Raw genomic sequence first — 24,697 nt, forward strand, 5'->3', positions numbered from 1 at the left:
TTGAAGTTTTAATTAAGGTCCCTAGGTGATGGGATTCTTTGCTTGCACTCTTATTTTTGGTTTGTTTTCCGGTGTTACTGAGTCTAACACTGCAATCTGAGAGCCCCTCAGTTGTGCAGGTGGGAGTGGGTCTCTGGATTCCCGAGCACCGTTCACACAACTTCCAGCCACGGAAAATACAAATCACTGCTAGATCCGGATGCACCTAGCTCATTCTTCAAACAGACTTTGTAATCTACATGCTGCTAGCTAAATACTGAATGGTTTGAAAAATCACTAAGAGCCCAGAAATTCACTTCACAGCAAATCTCACCATTACAGATAAGTGAAGAAGGGTAAAATGCCAAAACTCATTTTCTACATGACGAGTGCCGAAGTTCTAGACCCGTGTTCTCAAGATGGTTTGTCCTTTGGGTCCACTACAAACTGATGGAGACAAAAAAATGTCTCTGCATTTCAAATTGCAATTTAGGAGCATAGCTGACTCATTACTCCTAAATTGCTACTGGCTTATTTCACAGGAACACAGCCTTGTCATGATTAAATAGCATTTCTGCAAGACGAAGTTGCCTTCAAATACACAGAAAGATACACACTTCTCTTTGAAAAAGTAATATAAAGAAGTCTAAATGGAAGATTGCCCTGGGCCCTAAAAGAGTCACCTGGATTTCTACCTTCACCATAACATATCTTGTTGCCATGGTGTTTTCCACCCAAATATTCTGAACGTCAGTGGCTAAGGCCTCTGGATCCTCTAGCTGCTGCTTACCAATTGTGCGGTGGGCTGTGTGAAAAGATAGAGCATTCAAACTTTGATACCCTGCACGTTTTATTTAGGAAGATACTGGGTAGAAAGTCAGATCAAGGATGTTATGTATTTCCTGAGCACTTCACTAGGTAGTTGGGATGGGAGCCCACACAATGAAGTCCCTGCTCTTAAGCCATACATACCTCACCTAGGATCATACATCTGAGACGCAGGGATCTAGCTGGAGGGTTAACCATTAGTCACGTAGGGCTCGGGCTTGTCTGGGCCTTGAACTGGTATGGGAGACCACTAGGAGACATTTTTATAAAGGAGCTTCCCTCCTGAGAAAAAAATTTATTCCAAGAAATGAGCAAGTTCGAAACAGAAATCTGGTAGAGGCTGGCACAGGAATGGAAAAATGATCTGGAGAGTAGCACATCAGCTGAGCCTCATACCGCCCTTGGCAGGGACTCAGGCTGAGGGTGGAGGACATTGGAACACAAGGTGGACCAGGGGCACCTGGGTGGCCCAGTTGGTTCAGCAGCATACTCTTGGTTTCTGCTGGGGTCTGATCACAGTGTCCTGGAATGGAGACCCTTGCCGGGCTCTACACTCAGCAGGGAGTCTGCTTGGGTTTCTCTAGGTCCCTCTTCCTCTGCCCCTCCCCCTGTGCTTTCTGTCTCTTACTGAAATAAAATAAATAAAATAAAATAAAATAAAAAACATAAAGTTGTCCAGTGCTGGGCCCCTAGGGGGGGACACAAATTACTAGTAAATATACTTTGCTCCTGTGTTTCTCAGACTATGGCACAGGCCTTGCTACTCAAGGTATAGTTCCCCAACCAGCAGCCTCAGCAGAACCAGGGAGCTTGCTAGGAATGTAGAGTCTCGGGTCCCACCCCAGAACTTCAGAATCAACATCTTCATTTTAATTAGATTCCCCAGGTGATTCACATATACATTAAATATGAGCCATAATGGCATGAAATATGATTTAGGTCATACAAATAAACATTTCAAAATCTTGTGTTTGTTAGGTTTTTTTTTTTAAGATTTTATTTATTCATTTGACAGAGATAGAGACAGCCAGCGAGAGAGGGAACACAAGCAGGGGGAGTGGGAGAGGAAGGAAGCAGGCTCATAGCGGAGGAGCCTGATGTGGGGCTCGATCCCACAACGCCGGGATCACGCCCTGAGCCGAAAGCAGAGGCTTAACGACTGAGCCACCCAGGCGCCCCAGTTAGGTATTTTTAATATGCATTAGAAAACATAACTAAGTCAGTTTACTCATGAGTCCATGGGTATTATTTCTCCAGATAATTCTAAGAAAAGTGAATCAGTTTGAAGTTGACTGAAAGAAAAGTATAAAGGGAAGATGTACCCCCCCATGCCAAACACAAACCGAAAAGAGAAAATTGTAAGAGAAGGAGAACATAAAGGACATAAACTAAAACTATATTTTAAAATAATAATAATAAAGAAAATGAAGGAATCTAGAATGACATTTCACATAAATATTTATCAAAAACAAAACAAAAAACTGGCACAGCAGAACTAATAACAAACAAAACAAGAATTTAAGGCAAAGAAAATTTCCAAGGATGAAAAATGACATAATATACACATGCGGTGAAATTTTCTTCCTGAGTCTATCATTTTCCATTCCCACCAGCAAAGCAAGAGTATTCTTCCCAAGAAGCATTTCACTCTAGGGCGGTATCAACATCTTGTTTATATTTGCCAATTTGGTAAGTAAAAGAAAAGGGAATTTTTTTGTAGCTCCGTTTCAAAGCGCACATTCTCTCCAGCACAGCGCCGACCCCACAACAGACCTGAGGTCTGGTGATCCTTGGCCAACTCCGGGCCCAGGGACTCAGGCCCCGCCCTCGCAGCGAGGGTCCCGGAGGACACCCAGGCCGGGACAGCGTCCCCGGGGGAGGGGGAGAAGGGGAGGGAGGACCCGCACCCGGGCTGAGCAGGCGCGAGTCCCGCGTCACCGTGTCCTCTGACCCGCCGCCCGAGGCCCCGCGCTCCACTTCTGCTCTGTATTAATTCTCAGCAGCTTATTTAATTTCTCTACAGCACAGTGTTTACTTTCTACACGATCGCCAGCAAAGCTGTTCAGTGCCCCAGGGCAGCAAACAATAACAATTCTCCACGACCCCGTCTGAAGAACCAATTGCCCTTCAGTTTCACACAAAGCTTTCATTAAAAACTCTTGAGTGGAATTAGGTGCGGTTATCAATTTCCGGGGAAATCTGATATATTTTCCCTGAAAACAAAGAAAGAAGAAAACAGAAAATGTTTTCTATAAAATTTTGTAAAGACTTACTGAAATTGTTAATTAAAAGTCTTTGAATTTAAAATCTTTTTTTAAATATTTTTGAAGATTGTGTTTATTCATGAGAGAGAGAGGAGAAGAGAGAGCACAAGCAGGGGTAGCTGTAGAGGGAGAGGGAAGAGCAGACTCCCCACTGAGCTGGGAGGCCCAATGTGGGACTGGATCGTAGGACTCTGAGATCATGACCTGAGCTGAAGGCAGACGCTTAACTATCTGAGCCACCCAGGCACCCCTTAAAATCATTTTTAAATTGCTCTACAGTCTCTGATCTAATTCTCAAGAACAATCCATATAGGGAGTATCTTGTACCCTATTCACCAACAATCAAACGGAGCACCAGAGCAGTTAAATAAATGACTCGCCGGCCCAGTGCCAAAAACTAAGAAGAGAATGGGTGCTTCAAACCTAAGTCACTGAGCTTCCAGAGGTAAACTCTGGAACTCTAAGGCAGTGCTGTTACTCATACTATCAACAGCATGGTTAAGACCGAAGGTAATAACTTCTCACTAATCAGCCTGGATCACTTAGGATACTCTGTGTAATAAAGACTTCAGGGGAAAAAAGCATACGTTATGATTAATATGAGCAGAAATTTCAGACTTGATATTTCTAGTCCCGTTCTGGAAAAAAATCTTACGCATCGTTACAGCAACAAGCACATCAGCAAGGAGAAGACAGTTCATCATCAATAATGCTGGATCCAGGCGCTATTACCCCCTGACAGACTGGCTTCTGGCTCTCCTGCTTTTGCTGATGCAGCTGCTCTCACCTGATGCTTTAGAAATGTTTTTGATTTATAGTCGGAAATTAAAATTACCAAAGAGTTTTAAAAGCAGAACGAAAGCCATATGCATCTTTCTGTCACCATCTCAGAGGATTGCCTTCCTTTTTGGCCTGAGTGGCTGGAATCTAGGGATGGATAGAGAGAAGAAGAAAAATCACAGCCTCACATGGAAAACATCAGCAACTATATGAAACAGTTCAACGACACGAGGTGAAAATAAAACAACAAAGCCTCTCTGGTTTCTAAAGTCACTAGCAGAAGAAATGAGTGCAGAAGGCAAGACTCAAGCACAGACGTGTGTGTGTGTGTGTGTGTGTGTGTGTGTGTGTGTGTGTGTGTTTTCTACTTGCTTTCCCTGCCAGAGCCACATCCTATTTACCAGTGCCTGTACACATGCAGAAAAATGAAAACAGACCTTGCTTGCTGCAGGCCAGAAATGAAGTTTCCTTTTATCTGGCACCACATAGCTTCTAGAGGCATGTTCCTAATGGAAGCAATCACTCACTCACTGATGGGTTTCATTTTCATTGTTTTGTTTCAAAGCATTCGCAAAAAAAAACAAAAAAAAAAACCACACAAACAAAAAAAAACCTATGAAAGAATACCAGTATCTTCTAAATCCCTCAATAAGGAATTTTTAAAGTAGCAAATATATACTTGGCAATTCTGACCCAGATCACTTTCATGGGTGTTTTTTTTTTCAGTTTTTTTTTTATTGTAGTAAAATACACATAACATAAAATTTACCATCTCAACCATTTTTAGGGGTCATTATTAATGTTTTTAGTAAAAAATAAGTAGCCTTAGGACTATAAAAAAAACCTTTAAAACATTTATTCTTTTTAGGGACTACTGTAAATATTTCTGCTGTGTCAGGAGCAGCATAAAAGATGGCAGGCTTCATCCTCAGCGTAAAGGTTTGCCCACTGACGCTCCTATGGAGTTAAACAAACCAATTGAGGTGCATACCTGGTTACCTGAAAACACATTTTCCATAAGAAATGTGCCTTGGATAAACTATATCCACAGGTCATTTTTTTCAAAGCCTTATTTTATCCTCACATTTACCAAATCTTTTGCTGAAATGTTATCGACAAAAGCAGTCTCTGCCAGGTCTGTTCTTTGAAGAGTGAGGGTAGGTAGGGCCAGGGTGTAAAGAGCATTAAGGTGGAAATGAGCACGAAAAATCTGTAGCTAGCTCTTCGAATAACCAAGTGTTGACATACTAGAGAATCAAGCCCGTAATTTTCAGCTGTAAAAAAACAGGTCTCTGAAGGTAACAAGCGGCAAAAATAAAATAGAGTTCTGAAAAATGCTCCCACTTCAGTTTCTGTGTGGAGACTTTTACCCCCCAAATCCTAGGTATGTTTCATCAAGTCTCCTAATTATTAACTGCTGGTTACTGTCAATGGCAGAGCAAAATACGATTAATCACATGTTAAAAGAGCGGCAAATTCTTTGAAGTGGTTCTTGAAGAAGCTCCTGCTGTCCAATTAAAGAGAGTTTAAAAAAAAAAAAAGGAGGAGGAGGAAGAGGAGCAAAAGGAGGAAGAGAAGAAAAAGAACAAAGCAGAGGAAAGGCCCTTTTATTAAAGATCAGGCAGCCAACTCAAGTTTAAAATTGAATTCCATGTACACTGTTTTTCAGAAACACCCATTCTGGCGTGTTTCTAAATCACATGCCATCTCTGGCTGAGAACGGGAAGGCAAAATAGGCCAAGCCCAAGAAGGATTGGCAAACACACACAAGCCAAATACACTCAGGAGAATTATCTAGTGTTTGCCTACAGGATGCAGTTGGCTTGGGTCTACACGAAAAATTGCTTTCAAGGAACACAGTTCAAAGATTGAGTTTCTTTTTGCTACCCATTCACAGTAAGATACTTGTAGGGATTTGACATCTTTTGACATAATTATACCCGTTGCAACGCACATAATGTCCATTCAATTTTACAAAGTTCATTTTAATCAAGATGTACATACGATCTGGCCTTCAAGAGCCGGGAGACTCAAAATAGTTGCTACAACCATGAGAAACATGATACATGAGCAATCTCTTATCAGACAAAAACCTGGCCCCGGCAACTTTGTGTTTGAGACGGACAGAAGTAGTTCGCTCTGTCTGAACATTTTAAATCAACTGCCAAACGAAAATGGGACTCTTGAGCCCGTGCCAGAGTTAGGTTTCTTCCTTCCTCGCCCAGTCTTGGCCAACACCCTAGCACTACTCAACAGCAACCACAATCTACAAATCAACTTGAAGATCTCGATCCTTGCCAGAACTTTCCGTCTGCCGAGCTGACTCTATAAATAATGACGGGTGATCATCAGTAAGGTTGAAACTGGGTCCTCAACTATCCAATTCTCGGTTTGCATTTTTTTAAAGTTGATGAGTTTGTGCACTTTCTTTCATTATGAAATCAAAGGAAAACTCTCACCTTGTGATGCCCAAATTCATTCAAAATGGTTCCCAGTTTTCTGGTGTTGCTGTGCGGTTTTTGGGCAGCAACAGCTGGATGCGGGTCTCGCCAGTCAATGGACAAGCGGTGATACCAGAGACGCTGACTCCCCAAAATATGAGCCGACTTCACACTAGGATCAAAACGATGGACTTCACATCCATTGTTGGCCATGCTAACCTCAAACTGGGTATCATCACTCCCCAGCCTATAAAGAAAGACGATGGAAATCAGTAACAACAAAACTATCATGAAGCAAAACGGCTGGATTGACAGAATGATTCTAAGGCCAATTTTCTTATTCTTATCGAGCTTTCTCCTGTTTTAACACGTGGCTAACGGCACACATTCAATAAACCTCCTTCTTTCACAAAAAGCATTCGAGCTAAAAGCTTCTGGGTAAAAAGCAAGCAGAGAAATCGTCTGTTAAATGCAGACCAGAGAATCACATGCTCAAACATGTAGAGGCATACCAAATTAATTTTTTACAAAGATGTAAACCATAGCAGCAATGGAACAAGACTATCCAGTGATCTTAAGAGGTTTTCTCAGAATACGTCAAAAATATAAGCGCCGGGATCAGTTCCCTTAGGGAGAGGGGCAGTCTGCTAATGAGGTCATTTGTCTCCATTCTAATGGCCACGATGCATGAGGCCTGACTTAAAGACAATAGCTGTTTCCTTAGAAATGGAATGTAATTTAAAATAGCTCAGCCAAAGACAAGGCAACTGTGTGTGGTTCTACTCAAGAAGTAGAAGAGATGTCTCACCTAAATTCACATCAACAGGCGGAAGAAATTATGAATTAGTTGTACTTAACTACCCAGTAGGTAACACATCATGTGAAACATTCAGATACTTAACACATTTTTAATTCACTCTGTCATAGTACTCGGACATACATGGTGGAGTTATATTCATCACTCTGACTAAAGCATCAGTTTGGGTGAAAAACATGAAATTAAATGAAAGAGGATTAGTTTCTTTTAAATGGTGATTATGGCTTCTTTGCCCGAAATACTATAATTAGATGTGATTTAAGATACCGAAATCTCACGGAGTGTCTATAATACATTGACCAAATCTGAGCCCCGTGCAGAAATGCTTCATTCTCTTACACTTTACTATCTCAGATATTTCATAATTTGGAATTATACAAGCTCATTGGGTAACAATTACTGACCTCCTTTTAGTTGACTAAAATAAGTCTTCAGCACAGAGATCCTCCACCTAGACATTCTTACTATATTCTTATTTGCCTTGTTCTTTCCCTTCACTTCTACTCCATTGCTTTTTCCCTTGCTGGACCCATGGCACGGCAACCCTCTGCTGTCCCTCAGCTGTAATTCTCTCTACCCTTTTGGCTAGAAGATTTAGCACTCCTCTCACAAATACTACCATTCCTTTTACCCGACAGATCCTGTTTCCTATTTTTTTTTTTTTAAGATTTTATTTATTTATTTATTTATTTATTTATTTATTTATTTATTTATCAGAGACAGAGAGCACAAGCAGGGGGAGCGGCAGAGAGAGAGGGACAAGCAGGTTCTCTGTTGAACAAGGAGCCTGATGCGGGACTCAATCCCAGGACCTTGGCATCATGACCTAAGCAGAAGGCAGCCGCTCGATCAACTGAGCCACTCAGGCTTCCCCTGTTTCCTGTTTTTAACCTCTTATTGAACCCACACAGCTCAGACCATTGTAATCTCTATCCTAGTTTCCCCCCAATTTTTCCATGACCTAATCTGGTAAGGCAGATTGGACTTGCGGGCTCTAATCCTTCACCCTTCATCCAAGCTATTGCCATGCTATGTTCAGCATGGGTGGAGTGTCCTTTCCTACCCCTTGATTTTTTGGCTTGACTATATGATTTGCTTTTTAGAAGGAAGTGACAGTATGCCAGTCCCGAGCCTAGGTTTTAAGCACTTCTGTCCACACTCTCGTATCATCCTCATGATGGAAACACCCTGGATAGCTTGCTGGGCTCAGAAAAATAAGAGACATGAGAAGAAGAGTTACACCAGCCTCTGTGAAACCACCAGTCTTCCATGAAAAGCAGAACTGCCCTTAGCCACCTCACCCTGAAGTCAAGTCCCCCAGCTGAGTCCAGCCTCAATCAATTAAAGCCCAGCTGATGTGGAGACATAGAAGCAAGAATAAATAGTGGTTTTAAGTTACTGCATTTTAGAGTGATTTGTTATACAGCAACCTGCCATAAACTATAAGTCCAAGAATTGAATAAAGATGACAAAACATTTTTTAGTAGACAGATTTCTTTCTGTATAGATCAGAATGTTGCCAAATTCACCTACCCCAAGGGATTTTTCACTTAATTTAATATGTTGAAACTTGGATGAGCAAACCAGTGTTATTATGGGTCACCTCATGGGAAATGGCAGTTTTGTAGTTTTACTAAGAGAACACCATGTCAAAAAAAAGTACTCATTAAATGTAACTTGTATGTAAACTTTCTAGAGTAGAGAAATTTGAATAATCTCTTTCTGTGAATTTTCTAAATATTGTTTTCAAGGAAACATTCTCTAGTCTAAAACATGTATTTTAATCAAGACTTCAAAAAAATTTAAGGATTAAATTAAGCACATACACTTCTGTAACTAACCTTTTTAGTAAGGCACTTAATTATATATTGATATGTTTTCAATTTAAACTGATTTTTTATAATGAAAAAATAACAATATACATAAAAAGAGCTCAGAGAAATAGATAAAATGAAAAGTAAAGATTTCCTAGCCCTAGAAATTTTGGCCACTAATTTCCAGAGATAATCACAGTTAGCAATTTTTTGTGTATCCTTCCAGAAATTCTCTACACATGTGCAAGTGTTCTCTATTAGAGATATCATAAGCACATACATACATACTTAAGTTCATCATCAAATAGTGAGGAACTGTTTTGTATGATACACTAAATAACATGAAAATATTGAAACTTATCATTTTGGGGTTAATTTATGTTACTATTTACTAAATAAAATACACTTAATACATAAGTGTACTGAATTGGAACATAATAAACTGCATTCATTGAATCAATGTCTATGATTCTTACTTTCATTTATTCAAATGGTACTTCTTCAAGCTTGGCTCAATTAGCCAGGTTTGTGATGGGTGTAAAAGGTAAGAGGAAGGGCAAATGTAATACACACAGATGTGGCAAAACTTGTCCCAAAATAGTAAAACCAGGCGTCAAATCCAATCCAAGTAGTTCCAAAGCATGCACTCTTTACACCGCACCTCACTGCAAATAAGCACAGGACACAGGATCATGGAAGGAATATTTGTGATTTCAGGGATCTAGGAAATAGTCAGTTACTACAGAGCAAAGCTCCATAAGGTGGAGGACTGTGTCAATCTTGCTTATTTCTTTCTTTTTTATCTTCAAGTTTTTATTTAAATTCAAGTTAGTTAACAGACAGTGTAATATTCTTGCTTATTTCTGAATCCCAAGTGCTGACCAAAGAGATGAGTGCTGACAGACAAATCTATAAAATGCTGCTCCAAGTGAGAGAAAGCTAGAAAATTAGGTAGGGCCTGGTATTCCCAGAATACATAGTACAGTATCCAACATGGCAGGGGGTAGGCCACTTGCAGCTTCAAGGAGGCTAGGGTGTGCAGTCTTAGCAAGGTGCCAGGTGCAAAACAGGTGTCCTGCAAAACTCAGGAATTCTGTTACCAAAGGAAAAAGATAAAATATCCCCAAGAGAAGTGAAAACATATGTCCACACAAAAATCTGTACATGAATGTCCACTGCAACATTATCACAATAGCCCAAAGGTGGAAGCAACCCAAATGTCAACCAACTGATGAGTGAATAAATGAAATGTGGTATATCCATATAGCGGAATATCATTCAGCCATAAAAAGGAATGACGTAATAATACATGTTACAACATGGATGAACCTTTATGCTAAGTGAAAAAAGCCAGTCACAAAGGCTACATGTTATATGCTTCCATTTATATGGAATGTCCAGAATAGGCAAATCTACAGACAGAAAGTAGATTAGTGGTTGCCTAGGATGAGGGGTGAAAAGCAGGAAAGGTGTGGGAGAGAAAAAGGGAATGGCTGCTACTGGGTATATGGTTTCCTCTTTGGTGATGAAAATGTCCTAAATTTGACTGTAGTGACCAAAAACCACTGAATTGTATGTCTTAAATATGTGAATTGTATGGTAGGTGAATTATGACTCAATAAAACTGTTGTAAAAAAATAAAATAAAAGCAGATACAGGGAAGGTTTCTGACCATGACCTCTGAAGGCATAAGGATGGAAAGAAGTGAGACAACTGTGTCCCCAGGAGTTTCACTAACCCATTTTTCACTCCTGCAGGACCCAGAGAATCTGGGCAAATGGTGATATATTATGAGATCTAACAGATAATTAGGTTATGTATTATCTGATTATTGAGGTAATTATGATTAGATCTATAAACTGGCAACTACCAGAGGGGGAGTAATAGATTTTTCAAAGCGTAAATGACCCTGAATAGTGGATAAAAACATGTTATAATTATCAGTTACTGTTAAATAACATTGCGTGAAATGCCAAGATTTCATCTACAACGTGTCTTCTCAACAGGGTGGATATCACCCCTCGGGGGCAAAAATCCTTTCTTGGGAGCCAAGAAAACTTCCTCTTTTTACATAGAAAGTACAGATACATACATTACATAAACAGAGTTTATCGATGGCATTAAAATTTCATAAGGGGATCGTGATTAGGAAAAAAATTATCTTTTTTTTTTTTTTAAGATTTTATTTATTTATTCGACAGAGATAGAGACAGCCAGCGAGAGAGGGAACACAAGCAGGGGGAGTGGGAGAGGAAGAGGCAGGCTCATAGCAGAGGAGCCTGACGTGGGGCTCGATCCCATAACGCCGGGATCACGCCCTGAGCCGAAGGCAGACGCTTAACCGCTGTGCCACCCAGGCGCCCCAGGAAAAAAATTATCTTAAAAGCAACCTTGGGTCCATGATTTTCTGATTCCTCACTCATATATACTATGAGCTCCGGCTGTGCTAATTCAACTATTACAAGTTGNAAAATTATCTTAAAAGCAACCTTGGGTCCATGATTTTCTGATTCCTCACTCATATATACTATGAGCTCCGGCTGTGCTAATTCAACTATTACAAGTTGAAACGTTTTGGCTCCGGAGCTCCTGCAGTCCTCCTGAAATGCTCATGGCACCCGGAAGCCCCAGCTTTTCTGCATAAGATACCGGTTGTTGCCTAACCATGTGTCATCTATCAAATGTTCTTCTGTCTCATGCTGAGAATTTATACCTTGAAACCAAATGGTGCCACCTACCAGGGAACTAAAAAGGAGATGAAAAAGATTTACCCATGCGTTATCCCTTCTCAAGTTCCCTCTTCCACTCTACCTACCTCTGAAATAACAATCTTTGACAGGCAGGATAAAATAGGTGACTTTTCCCCATTCACTTTAGCTACCACCCTCTTCCCCACCAACCCTCACCCTCCAGCTCACACAGGAAAAGACTTAGAGGTCAGGCAGATGACAAGATCATCTAAACCCACAGCCCCTCCTTTCTCTTCCCTCCCCCTCCTGTAACATAACCTTCCTGTACAGCACCTTCCCCTATCTTAATTGGTCTATTCTACCCCCATTTCAAAGTTGAAAAGCATCTGATTTTAATTTTCAAATGAACTGCACATAGAGTGCCCTCTCCGGAAGAATGCTTTCACATTAACTACAGAATAAAAAGCTTTGACTTCTAGCAAAGACATTCCAGACTCTGAGATAAGGTGGAGGTAATTCCTGCCTTAGTTCTTGGGATGGAGGAAAGGCATGCAGACTGTCTTCTGGTCCTTCTGACCTCAGATCCCCGTCCTCTTCTCTAGGAAGGTCATCCTGAGCCGCAGCTTTATGCGTCATCCTCAGTCTGCCTGGGAGTGACTGGGCACAACAGTGACGTGGTCTTGCTGCTGCCACAGCCCTGGGGCTTAGAGCATATAGTGGCCGGTGTAGGGGCCCCATGACACCCCCTGCAACCTTCCCTCCCTGCCGTCTCGCAACTACCCCAAAACTCCCGAACACTGAGAATCCAGGGCCTACATTCCACGTTCCTGCACCCCATTTCAGGACCACCACTTCTGGCCTGGGTCTCTTTCTTCCTTCAGCATCAACTGAAATGTCAGGGGCTATTTACTGCCTCCAGGCAAGCAATCCGCCTGAGAAGAGTGTTTGCTTGTCCTGACCCTCAGTCCTGAGTCACAGGACAACCTCCTTGTCCATCCACAATCCAAAGCATCCATTTTTTACCCATCCGAAATATTTTCTTTAGTTTCCAGTTTTCAATTAAGCTCTTTTCGGTTTTGAATCAAATGCTGGCCCTTACAATATAGTCACATCTGTTCCCGGCGGAATTCAACTGTTCTTATCTGCTCTTTAGAAAGTTGAGTTTGAATAGTGAACATTTCAATGAAAGTAAGAAACTACCTTTTTACATGAAGTAATCTGAAATCTTAGAGCAGAACTATCTTATCTGATGACTCTGAAGTATAAGGAAAGCAAAAAGGAATTTTAAAGATTTCCCCCCTAACAGCTTTCCAAGTTTCATTTTACTCAGGGATATGCTTTAAATGAAATTATTCCAGGGTGTAAAATAATAAGTAAAATATAAAGGCAGTTCAGAGCAAGAAAATAGGACCAAGCTGAGATCTCCAATTTGCATGTGGTACTATGCAATTATTTTTATGACCTACTTTCATACATTTTTAATATGATGGAAAATAAAGTCTACTGTCAAAACTTCCCATTCTTTCTACAAGCTTGAAGCATAGCTGGTGGGCTCCCCTCTGTTCTAATCAAGTGGCTGAGCAACTAATTTCCAAAGCCCCAGCCTCCTGGTTTAAATCATAGCATAACCAGAGTCTCCTTACCTGGAGCAATCATTTATGTAGCAAGCATATATTGAGTGCCTACTGTGTGTACCAAGCTCCACTGATATAGACTCTTCATTGAAGCCACAGAAGGACATTTCCATTATCCTGAAACTCTTCTTTGAACTTTCTGTTTTTACAAAAAGTCCACAATGACTATAACTAAGAATTCTTGTTTGGTAAAGTTTGACATTGATGGTGATCCAGAGCACATACCCAGATGTCTGCCCACCTCCCCCTTATCATCTAGGATTCAGATTGGTAGTTGTTACTCATGTGTCTGAATGTAAATCACACAAGTGATGAAACTTCTCAGTGAGAAACAAGCTCAAGACACTTGCTAGGGTCGCCAGTACTTTCGTAATAGACTTCAGGGGTCTTGCCTAAGAACCTAACCCCATAGCTTCCACAAAGATCTGTGGAATAGGGTGTTCCCAATAAAAATAACTCTTTCCTGCCTTTTTTTGAGACACATATTTGTAAGTTCAGGTCTCACATCCAGACCTGAAATTGTCTCATTACTTTATATTTGCCCTTTTATAGAAAGCTCTCTAAATCCATTTGTATATTTAGGTCATTTTCAGGATGCGTAAGTGAATATTAATATTTCCCACAGTTTTGACAAAATCACACTGTTTTCACAAGAATTCCCTTTTCTTTCTTTTTAATGTAAAGTACACACAGATTTACCATTGACACAAAACATAAAATCCAACAGTGGCCATTTATCTCGGGTCACTCATCATAAGTGTGTACAGAGTTTCTAATATGCTTGCTGTTCTTCTTTTTCTTCTTCATTCTTAATATTCTCTCTCTTTGTGTAATAAGGATGCTATAATTCTAGCTGGAAATCATTGGCTTCACCAAGAGGATCACTGTCATCCTGAAAATTGAAGTTGCCAACTTACCACTAGCCCAATGAGAAAGAAAATGGCCCCGGCCACTTCCGGTAATCTGCAGGTACAGTGCCCACAGTTACGTAACAGCTGGAGGAGTCTGAAATGATGGCAGGAGGCAAAGTGTAGCACCTGATATACACCGCGGCCATTCATAACTTTGTGTTACTGAAAAAGCCTTGGCCACTCGTTGCAGTGTTTTGTGTTCTTCTGCTATAAAATGCTCTTACCCTAAAGAGTAGAGGCGGCATTGCTTGTTGCGGATTTGATGAGCTAAGCCAAACCTGTCATCAAGACAGACTGACCAAGGCTTCTTTGCAGGGCTGGAATCCGTAGCTAGGCTGTCTGTGCTCATGTGATTGCATGCGATCTGTAAGGATTGGAAATCAATATGAATAATTTAAAGCGTTGGATGATAAATGGCAGGTAGGGAGTTACTGCTTCCCCAGTCCCTGAAAGCCGAAACAGGAGAATTATGTCCTTCTCCACTACTCACTACTCCTCTCCCCAGGGAACTACAAGACTGCTGTCAAATGTTCGGAGGAACTCCAAACACTGCATTAGAAGGAACCTTGTGGAGACTATCAGTAGGTTTGAAGGGAAGTTAAGAGCTATCGTAGCTATATGCACAGAGTATGCAAGGGAGAACAAATCAAGAGCAAAGGTGGCAGAGAGGAGGGGTCCGGAAAGGCTTTGCAGAGGTGTGTTAGCCTTGGAGGATGAACAGAAGTTGACCGCGAAGCTGAGATCAAGAAGACCATTCTTGATCCGGCAAGAATGACAAAACACAGAGGTCTGTAACCCTCAGTGTTCCTACAGGAAGTTGTGAGATACGATTGTGGGCACGGGTCTCAGAAGGATGCAGATTATCAATTCCTTGTCTCAGGCAGATAAGCTGGGACCACCATGGTCCAGAAAGGTGGCATGCGTTATCCAGGTAAACAGCTGATCAAGGGTCAAGTGAAATTAATTCGTCATCCCAGCTCCCCAAACTACTCTTTGTAAAGCACTGTACTAATGAGCTTCCTCCTAGGGGAGAAGAGCAAGAGCCCCACGCAGGAAGGAAGCTCTTCCTGAGCTAACCAAAGCACCTCTTTTAACTCATCCACTGAAATTAGATAAGGAAACCAAAGGGAACATGTATCTAAATCAAGCAGAAGCAAGTCTCTGATTTCAAATGCACATGAAGCAAATACACTGTATAAGGAATTCTGACTTGTGTTTAAGGCTGGCACACTGTGCACGACGGAGGCTGCTGGAACCAAAGAAAGCAGGTTCTGTGGCCAAGGTATTCCTCTATGGCCAGTATTACGTTACTGAGCATCAGTTTCCCCCCAACTGCAATGTCTTTCCAACAGGGATATACTGTGCCCATCGTCACCATGATGCTCTGGCTGTCACGTCCCGGACAACAGAGCACCCCGTGTGCGAAGGATGTTCTCAGGTTCGTTGCTCTGATTCACTGGAAAACATAACAGCAACTTATTTTCTTCTGAAGAAGATACTCTCAGTTTGCCCAATTCTTTTACTTAATGGAGCTTCCAAAATTCTGATCTGAAAAGCATATCACATATACATGTAACCTATTCGATGGATACAGCATCGAATCTAGGTGTAATCTAGGGCCGCTGGCCTGGAAAATCACCCAGCACTATTCATCAGAGATAAACGAGAGAGTCCATTGCTACGATCTGGACATTTTAGAGGGAAGCTTAAAATGTGAAACCCTATGTATGTATTCTTTTCCCTCAACCGATGTCTTATCACTGTTTAAAGGGAAAAAATAATAGTAGAAAATGGAATCGAATCTTCTCTCAGGTAACTATTACAGAATACATTTATTAAGTTGGTGCATCAACATGTTAATTTGTATAATTCATTTCCTACTATTCTCCCGCAGATAAATGGAAATTATGCCTCTGTCCGCCCACTTCCTGGTCCCCACTTACCCACCAAGGGAGGAAAACTGCTAATCTAATTAATCAAAGTTCAATGCCTTCACTGGGCCTGTCTTACTAGTGGGCAGGTTACTGCACCTTAAACATCAGCCCCCTCATTGTCGCTCTGCCCCACAGTCGTGCAGGCCCCAAAAGCAGAGCTGGACCTCCTAAGCCTGTCCCATTTGCTCTAGGGCAGCTTTCTAGCATATTTTTATTAAAGCGGTATGATGATTCCCACTCCTTTGTGTGTACTCTTCCCTAAGAACCTCCCTAATGACAGAACAGGCTATGGACACTCGCAGGTTCTCGTTCCTAACTCCCTCCTAACACCACTGAAACTTGACTCTCGCCTCGCCCGCCCTGTTTCTCAAGGTGTGGTCCGCCTACATTCTGATGGACCCGGGAGGGACCTGAAAATACAGATTCCTGAGTCCCACTCCGGATCTGTAGAGTCCAAATCTTTGAGGCCGATGCCTGGGAACGTGCCTTTTAGTGCACTCCTCCAGGTGATTCTTCTGCAGGTGGTCCTGCGAGCTGACAGGTGCCCTTCTGTAAAGCCCCATGGAAACGTTCCAGCCTGGCCTCACCTGCACCTTAGCAAATTCAGGGAGGAGGCTACACTTGGGCCAGAGCTTTAAAAGGAAACCAGCAACCCCTCCAAACCTACCCCTAGCAAAAAGCCAGCCAGGCAGGCAATGACACTTAAGGAATCAGATAAGTAATAAAGGCCAAGGTTCAGGGCTTTGAGGTTCAACTGCCCTTCCTTTCAATGGAGGACAGTCTTATTCTATTAAAGTTGACACTTGAAGCATTTCTTCTTCCCAATTTCATCTTGCACAGATATATCCCTGTTGGAAAGACATTCTTTTCTGTTCAATCTCCCTGCTAACGTTGCCCTTTCCTCTCCTTGCCCAAAAATATAACACAGTTTTTCCATTTTAACCATTTATTAACCATATCACTGGTAGACATTAGCTTTTGAAAACAACTAGGAGTACTCAGGAAAATTCAGCTCCTAAAAATTAATTAAATATTGATTTTTCAAACTTTCTCGTTAAGATTTATGGCCAGGGCTTCAATAAACTCTTGCAAGCAAAATAATCGAGGGCAGTAACTCCTAGCTAAGCTCCAACTCCAGTAATTATGTTCTCTCTCTCTAATTCCCCTTGTAATTTTAGCAAATTAGGCCTGGGCAAAGAAGAAGAGACTCCAGGAAGAAATGTTTTCTGAAATGCATTTTAGTTATTTAACTTACAGGGATTCATTTATTTTTTAAGATTTTACTTTTATTTGTGTATTTATTTATTATTTATTAATCTCTACATTCAACATGGGGCTTATTATTTATTAATCTCTACATTCAACATGACGTCTCAACCCTGAGATCAAGAGTCACGTGCTCTACCAACTGAGCCAGCCAGGCACCCCTTAAAGGGGTTAGTTTATTCTCATTTCATTTGGTATCCCAAAAGATGGAATAGAATTTCTGGCAACCCAACAGTACAATCTGGCAAAGGGAGCCCTTAAAATTTGGGGACTTCTGGCAAGAATCACTTCAATGATCAATGGTATGTTTATGTAATACCATTATTTTGAAAGGCAAAATTTAAGGAAAGAGTCGTATTTTTGTTGCTTTTATCCCAGGGTGAGTGTGTGTAGCAGTAAATATAATAGATACTATTGTTACAAAGTTGTAAAATCTGCATCTCCAGGGCTTGGGTTTTTATGTTATTCTTACAAAGAGATTGATGGGTAGATGATTAGGTAGGTGGATGGATGGATGGATGGATGGATGGATGGATGGATAGGTGGATAGATAGATAATGAATGGATAGTTGTATGGCTAGATGGCTAGATGATAGATAGAGTTTTAAAACCTATTTTTTCTTTTTTAAAACAGCAACTATTGCTTAATTTTATGCTGCAAGGCATGCTTCCTAGAGGCATATGGTTTGGGGGTGGCCATAAAAAGCTGGATCTGGAGGCTTCCCTTAGAACAGAGCACTGTTTATGATTTAACCATTTCTTGTTAGCAGCAGACAGGGTATCATGGACTCCAGAACTCAGCGATGTAATTCTGGTCTTTGACATTAGAAAACAATATCACCTAATTAAACTGAGCTCAATGTGGTGCACACTCCCCCAAACACCACATCCTCTGGTGTTTCATTAACTCAGGTCCGGTCATGCCATCAGGGCCGCCACAGTGTGCAAGTCTAGGGTCGCCATCCCACTGCAGTCTAATGCCACACTGTCCCCTGGCCTGTGCTTCTGTTTCCAAGCGCCCCTGGCCTGGGGAAGCTCTCCCACCCATCCGTTCACCCCCTGTTAGAGAACACACAACACTCTGGCATCCTAGCTGTGTGCCACTATGTGTAGGTATTTGATTCAGGTTGTGTACCCTAGTCAGCGTGGCCACCGAACAGGCCTTCACAAATGCCCGCTGAATTCAGGACTGAATACATCTGTGATGAACACATCAAATGCTGGGCCTTGCTGTGCAAGCTTGAACACAGATTTGAGAGAGATCTTTTTTTTTTTTTTTTTAAATTTTACAAAGCGGCATCAGAGGATGGGGGTGGAATTTGCTTTAGTACCTTCAGAGGGTTTTTTCCTCCCTGCCCCGTTATGACTCACTACTGCTAACTGTGGAAATTTTAGGGAATAGTGACTCTAATATTCTTCCAGTTTTGTAGGCTTTCATTGTCAAGATGAGTTCTAAATGAAGCCTCAGCCCCCAAAACAGCCAAAAAACAAAAACCAACCCTCTGCATTACATAGAGAGGGGAAGGGAACGCTGTTTAGCAAAGGATTCTGATTAAGAATCAGTGTCATCTCTGAGGAGCTCCCACCTGCTGGCTTCCCAGTGACTTTGAAGTACAGAAAAGCATAGGACCTCACCTGGGCAAAATGACCCCTGATTACAAAACCCCTGTGAGATCCAGAACTTTATCTCAGTTTTTCTGGAGGATGAATATCCTTCTAGTGAGTGCCAACAACCATAGCTTTACTGTTGCACCCCTCAAGCTGAGCAATATGTCCATTTATCTACCCTCCCAACTAGTTCATTAGCTGCTTGAGGGCAGAGACTATTCCCAGGGTCTGGCACAGCTCCTGGCACGAAGCAGGTGCTCAAAAATACTTAGTCCACCACAATCCTATATTACTCTTGCACAGTACAAGCTCGCAGAACTGGGAGAAACCCAAAAAGTAATTTAATAACTCTCTTCCTTTTCAAGATCAGAACAGGGAGAGTCAGAGAAGCAAAATAAATTGCCCAGGGTCGCATCAGGCTACATTGTAGGATGCTTTCCTTCGCCCCTCAAAATTTTTCTCCTCTCAACATATAACTCATGGGAAAAATCCAAGAGGGGCTTGAAATAACCCTTTCATGCCTCACGAGCTTCTTCTAGGTAAATATGCCTTTCATAAGTTACAGAACATTAACCCAAAATACATATAAAATGGGATTGGGAGGCTTTTACTTGGTCAATTTATTTTGGGGGCTGGAGCCCACAGTTCTCAAATCCAACTCATAAAGTTAACACCTCGGATTTTTCTCCGGTGCCTTAAGGGCTTCTTAAAGTCACAGTCAAGAGGTCCTTCATGTAAAACCAAACCATAAAATTAAAATTTCAGCATTTTAATGACGTCTATGAAAGTCCACCAAATTAATTTGCAGCAGCAAAATAAGATGAAATTATGTAAAGCAGAGGGATCAATTTATCATCCTACATAACTCATGATTAATTCAACAAGCTTTTACTTCCATGTCTAGGTGACAGATATTAAGATCCAATTGTCTGGCTGCATATGAAAATTGGGACTTTCTTTTACCCCATACTAGCCTTCTAAAGATCTAGAAACATATTCTCTCCACAGATGAAAAACGGGCTCTGCTGCCAGGACGGTGTTGGAGGAGAAGTGGGATGCCCAGAACCGGGGGGCTGAAGGGACATCAAAAGGGCCAGGGACCTCCAGTGCCACACCAGCCCCCCGGGGCACCTTCCCAGTGGGTCTATGCACCTTCTAGGCAGTGTGAGCTCCTAATTTCCTAACGCCTCTCAGTTCAGAGCAAAATTCCCTCAGGCCTTGATCTTCTCTAACGTCTCTCTGTCCCCAGGATGAGGCTACTTAAGGATGGAAGTTCCTAATTCACTTGTCAAGAGCCCAGACTCTGCTTCGTGCAGTCCCCTTCCTTGCTGGGGGCACAGACTCAGCCAAGGCAGGAGCTGCCACAATGTGTTAAGCCACTAATAAAGGCCGATGCGCCGTCATGATTTTCAATGCCCTAAGAACTGAGTGCCTTTGGACTCGGTAGCTTCTCAGAGTGTCTGCAACATCGCCTCGGCTCTCTGGCCTAGCGGGTCTCGGTCTGCCGAGCATCTGTGGGAGAAAAGCGAAAAGGCAGATTCCTCCAAATACAAAATGGAACTTGAACCTCCAGATGATGGGGGTTTTTTTGTGACACCCTTGACTGCCTACTCACGGGCATGAATCTGTCGCTTCAAATGGCTTTCCAAAGCAATTTGCTAAAGTGGATCTTTAAAACACGTCGGGATGAATCATTAAAACATTTCCAGATGATGATGCCCCTGGAAGGCAGAGGATGCTCAGACAAATAGAAGGCAACTTATCTGCCTCTCAGTAGGTGGACAAATTTAAGCAGCAAGGCCTCAGAAACTCTGTCTCTACCAAGTCCCTACCAGGAGTCCCCGAGAACCTCCCCACCCCCTCACGATCAAACCCTTTTTTAAAGGGGGCTGCTCAGGATCTTTCACAGTGTTTCCAACCCCACTTGCATCGAGAATACAACCTGGGGGGTGCTGATATATCTCAGGAACCTCAAGACTTCTTCCTCCAGGGACTGAGCAGGGCCCGCCCACGGCTGGAGATCTATACGCCACCGGGGACCCTGTGGAAGATAGAAAACAGGTCCGTGTCTAAAGGGTTGAGGCGCTCGGGTGGGGGTGACAAGGACCCAGAATTTCAGCGAGGCTGCGTGGCTGCTTTAGCTGCCTGCAAAATGAACGTGTCTGAGCACAGGCCGTGGGGAGCCAGTTTGGAGCTGCTGTCATTAAGGTCACATCAGTCACAGGGAAGCAGACAGGGCCTGAGAAAGCCCAGCTACTGGGTTAAGCAAAAGACTGCAAAGGCCTGGGGACATCTGATCAAGAGCAAACTCTACTTGACCCCATCAGGCTCTCCCAACTGTGGCTTTGTATGACACAGTGCCACTCCCCATTCGAAGGAAAATTCCCCTATCTACTACGGTTTCCAAAGCTTAGAGCTGCAGAACCCTGCCCCTCCCTAAGGGCCAGTTTTGTTGTTGAGGCATCATAATGCCTGAAATCCTTGGGGAGCTTGGGTGTCTTCCCCAACACAGGGAGATAGGGCGGCACCCCTTGGAGTTCTAGATCTCAGCGTGCCTGGCTTCTGGGGCTGTGCACCTGCAGGAGAGGACCCTGAAGCTGTCCCCACCACAGCTGACAAGGGTGGCCTTCTAGCAAGGGGCTACCACTTTTTTTTTTTTAAGTAGGCTCCACGACCCGTGTGGAGCTGAATGTGGGGCTTGAACCCACGACCCCAAGATCACGACCTGAGCTGAAATCAAGAGTCGGATGCTTAACCGAATGAGCCTCCCAGGCGCCCCAAGGGGCTGCCACCTTTCAGCAGAGGACATGAGNGACTTTCTTTTACCCCATACTAGCCTTCTAAAGATCTAGAAACATATTCTCTCCACAGATGAAAAACGGGCTCTGCTGCCAGGACGGTGTTGGAGGAGAAGTGGGATGCCCAGAACCGGGGGGCTGAAGGGACATCAAAAGGGCCAGGGACCTCCAGTGCCACACCAGCCCCCCGGGGCACCTTCCCAGTGGGTCTATGCACCTTCTAGGCAGTGTGAGCTCCTAATTTCCTAACGCCTCTCAGTTCAGAGCAAAATTCCCTCAGGCCTTGATCTTCTCTAACGTCTCTCTGTCCCCAGGATGAGGCTACTTAAGGATGGAAGTTCCTAATTCACTTGTCAAGAGCCCAGACTCTGCTTCGTGCAGTCCCCTTCCTTGCTGGGGGCACAGACTCAGCCAAGGCAGGAGCTGCCACAATGTGTTAAGCCACTAATAAAGGCCGATGCGCCGTCATGATTTTCAATGCCCTAAGAACTGAGTGCCTTTGGACTCGGTAGCTTCTCAGAGTGTCTGCAACATCGCCTCGGCTCTCTGGCCTAGCGGGTCTCGGTCTGCCGAGCATCTGTGGGAGAAAAGCGAAAAGGCAGATTCCTCCAAATACAAAATGGAACTTGAACCTCCAGATGATGGGGGTTTTTTTGTGACACCCTTGACTGCCTACTCACGGGCATGAATCTGTCGCTTCAAATGGCTTTCCAAAGCAATTTGCTAAAGTGGATCTTTAAAACACGTCGGGATGAATCATTAAAACATTTCCAGATGATGATGCCCCTGGAAGGCAGAGGATGCTCAGACAAATAGAAGGCAACTTATCTGCCTCTCAGTAGGTGGACAAATTTAAGCAGCAAGGCCTCAGAAACTCTGTCTCTACCAAGTCCCTACCAGGAGTCCCCGAGAACCTCCCCACCCCCTCACGATCAAACCCTTTTTTAAAGGGGGCTGCTCAGGATCTTTCACAGTGTTTCCAACCCCACTTGCATCGAGAATACAACCTGGGGGGTGCTGATATATCTCAGGAACCTCAAGACTTCTTCCTCCAGGGACTGAGCAGGGCCCGCCCACGGCTGGAGATCTATACGCCACCGGGGACCCTGTGGAAGATAGAAAACAGGTCCGTGTCTAAAGGGTTGAGGCGCTCGGGTGGGGGTGACAAGGACCCAGAATTTCAGCGAGGCTGCGTGGCTGCTTTAGCTGCCTGCAAAATGAACGTGTCTGAGCACAGGCCGTGGGGAGCCAGTTTGGAGCTGCTGTCATTAAGGTCACATCAGTCACAGGGAAGCAGACAGGGCCTGAGAAAGCCCAGCTACTGGGTTAAGCAAAAGACTGCAAAGGCCTGGGGACATCTGATCAAGAGCAAACTCTACTTGACCCCATCAGGCTCTCCCAACTGTGGCTTTGTATGACACAGTGCCACTCCCCATTCGAAGGAAAATTCCCCTATCTACTACGGTTTCCAAAGCTTAGAGCTGCAGAACCCTGCCCCTCCCTAAGGGCCAGTTTTGTTGTTGAGGCATCATAATGCCTGAAATCCTTGGGGAGCTTGGGTGTCTTCCCCAACACAGGGAGATAGGGCGGCACCCCTTGGAGTTCTAGATCTCAGCGTGCCTGGCTTCTGGGGCTGTGCACCTGCAGGAGAGGACCCTGAAGCTGTCCCCACCACAGCTGACAAGGGTGGCCTTCTAGCAAGGGGCTACCACTTTTTTTTTTTTAAGTAGGCTCCACGACCCGTGTGGAGCTGAATGTGGGGCTTGAACCCACGACCCCAAGATCACGACCTGAGCTGAAATCAAGAGTCGGGGGGCGCCTGGGTGGCAGAGCGGTTGAGCGTCTGCCTTCGGCTCAGGGCGTGATCCCGGCGTTATGGGATCGAGCCCCACGTCAGGCTCCTCTGCTGTGAGCCTGCTTCTTCCTCTCCCACTCCCCCTGCTTGTGTTCCCTCTCTCGCTGGCTGTCTCTATCTCTGTCTTATAAATAAATAAAAAATCTTTAAAAAAAAAAAAAAAAGAGTCGGATGCTTAACCGAATGAGCCTCCCAGGCGCCCCAAGGGGCTGCCACCTTTCAGCAGAGGACATGAGGAGCTCCCACAAGCAGAGTGGCTAGAGATGAATGTTAGCCCCCCTTTTGTAGCAAGGGTGGTGGGATAGATGAAGGGCTGGGGGATCACAGTGGTCTGGAAGAAACAAAAGTCGGATCACTCCAGTTGAAAGGAAGCACTAGTCATGAAGTCCTTCCTCGAGTTCAAAGCTCCACACCGATAGTTATCACTCCTTAGAAACTCTCCAGAGTCTTGCTATGATTCTAAGGGGAAGAGGAGGGCTCAGGGTGTAGGGTGGGGAAGCAGGTGGGTGGAGAGACGCCCCAGCAGCTGGCAGGGTGAATGTCTGGCATAAGGAAAGATTCTGGGTGTCCTGGTACAGGGGTTTCTGCAGAGTGCTTAGGGCCCTTAAACCGCTTTTACGATGAGGAAGAAGGCAAGGGAAGTTTCTGGGGACAGATACAGGCACCATTCATGTGTACACATTGTTCATTACTCAAGGATTGCCATGGTCTGAATGTGTGTGTCCCCCTCCCCATATTCATAGGTTGAAATCCTAATGACCAATATGATGGGAGGTGGGGCCTCTGGGAGGTGCTTAGGTCATGGGGGTGGAGCCCTCCTGAATGCTATGAGTACTCTTCTATAAAAAAGACCCCACAGAGCTCCCTAGCACCTTCCCCCATGGGAGGACATGGCGAGAAGGCAGCAACCCCAAAGAGGGCCTTTCCTGGAAATCAACTCTGCTGGCAGCCTGACCGTGCACTGCCAGCCTCTAGAACTCGTTTGTGTGTAAGCCCCCAGTCTGTGCTGTCTGGTTATGGCAGCCCAAAAAGACTAAGACGAGTATTATGGCAGGACCGTCTGTCACCCAAAAAAGAA

At 43.6% G+C, this 24,697-nt stretch overlaps 1 protein-coding gene across 6 annotated transcripts in view; it reads right to left on the minus strand.

Moving 5' to 3' along the window:
* Positions 1–24,697, minus strand: part of METTL24 (methyltransferase like 24) — a 102,093-nt gene that overhangs the window by 33,044 nt on the left and 44,352 nt on the right. For 3 of the 6 annotated variants that reach the window (XM_034668980.1, XM_034668981.1, XM_034668982.1), the window contains exons 2-3: positions 14,383–14,522; positions 6,311–6,539 (exon numbers count right to left, since the gene is read on the minus strand). In XM_034668980.1, coding sequence (XP_034524871.1) covers positions 6,311–6,539; positions 14,383–14,507 — 354 coding nt within the window. In that variant the 5' untranslated portion in view covers positions 14,508–14,522. Of the gene's footprint in view, positions 1–6,310; positions 6,540–14,382; positions 14,523–22,771; positions 22,871–24,697 lie in introns of those variants that run through there. The other 3 variants (XM_034668983.1, XM_034668984.1, XM_034668979.1) reach the window with 2 other exon arrangements.

The sequence above is a fragment of the Ailuropoda melanoleuca genome, chromosome 10, assembly GCF_002007445.2.
Source record: "Ailuropoda melanoleuca isolate Jingjing chromosome 10, ASM200744v2, whole genome shotgun sequence".
NCBI lineage: Eukaryota > Metazoa > Chordata > Mammalia > Carnivora > Ursidae > Ailuropoda > Ailuropoda melanoleuca.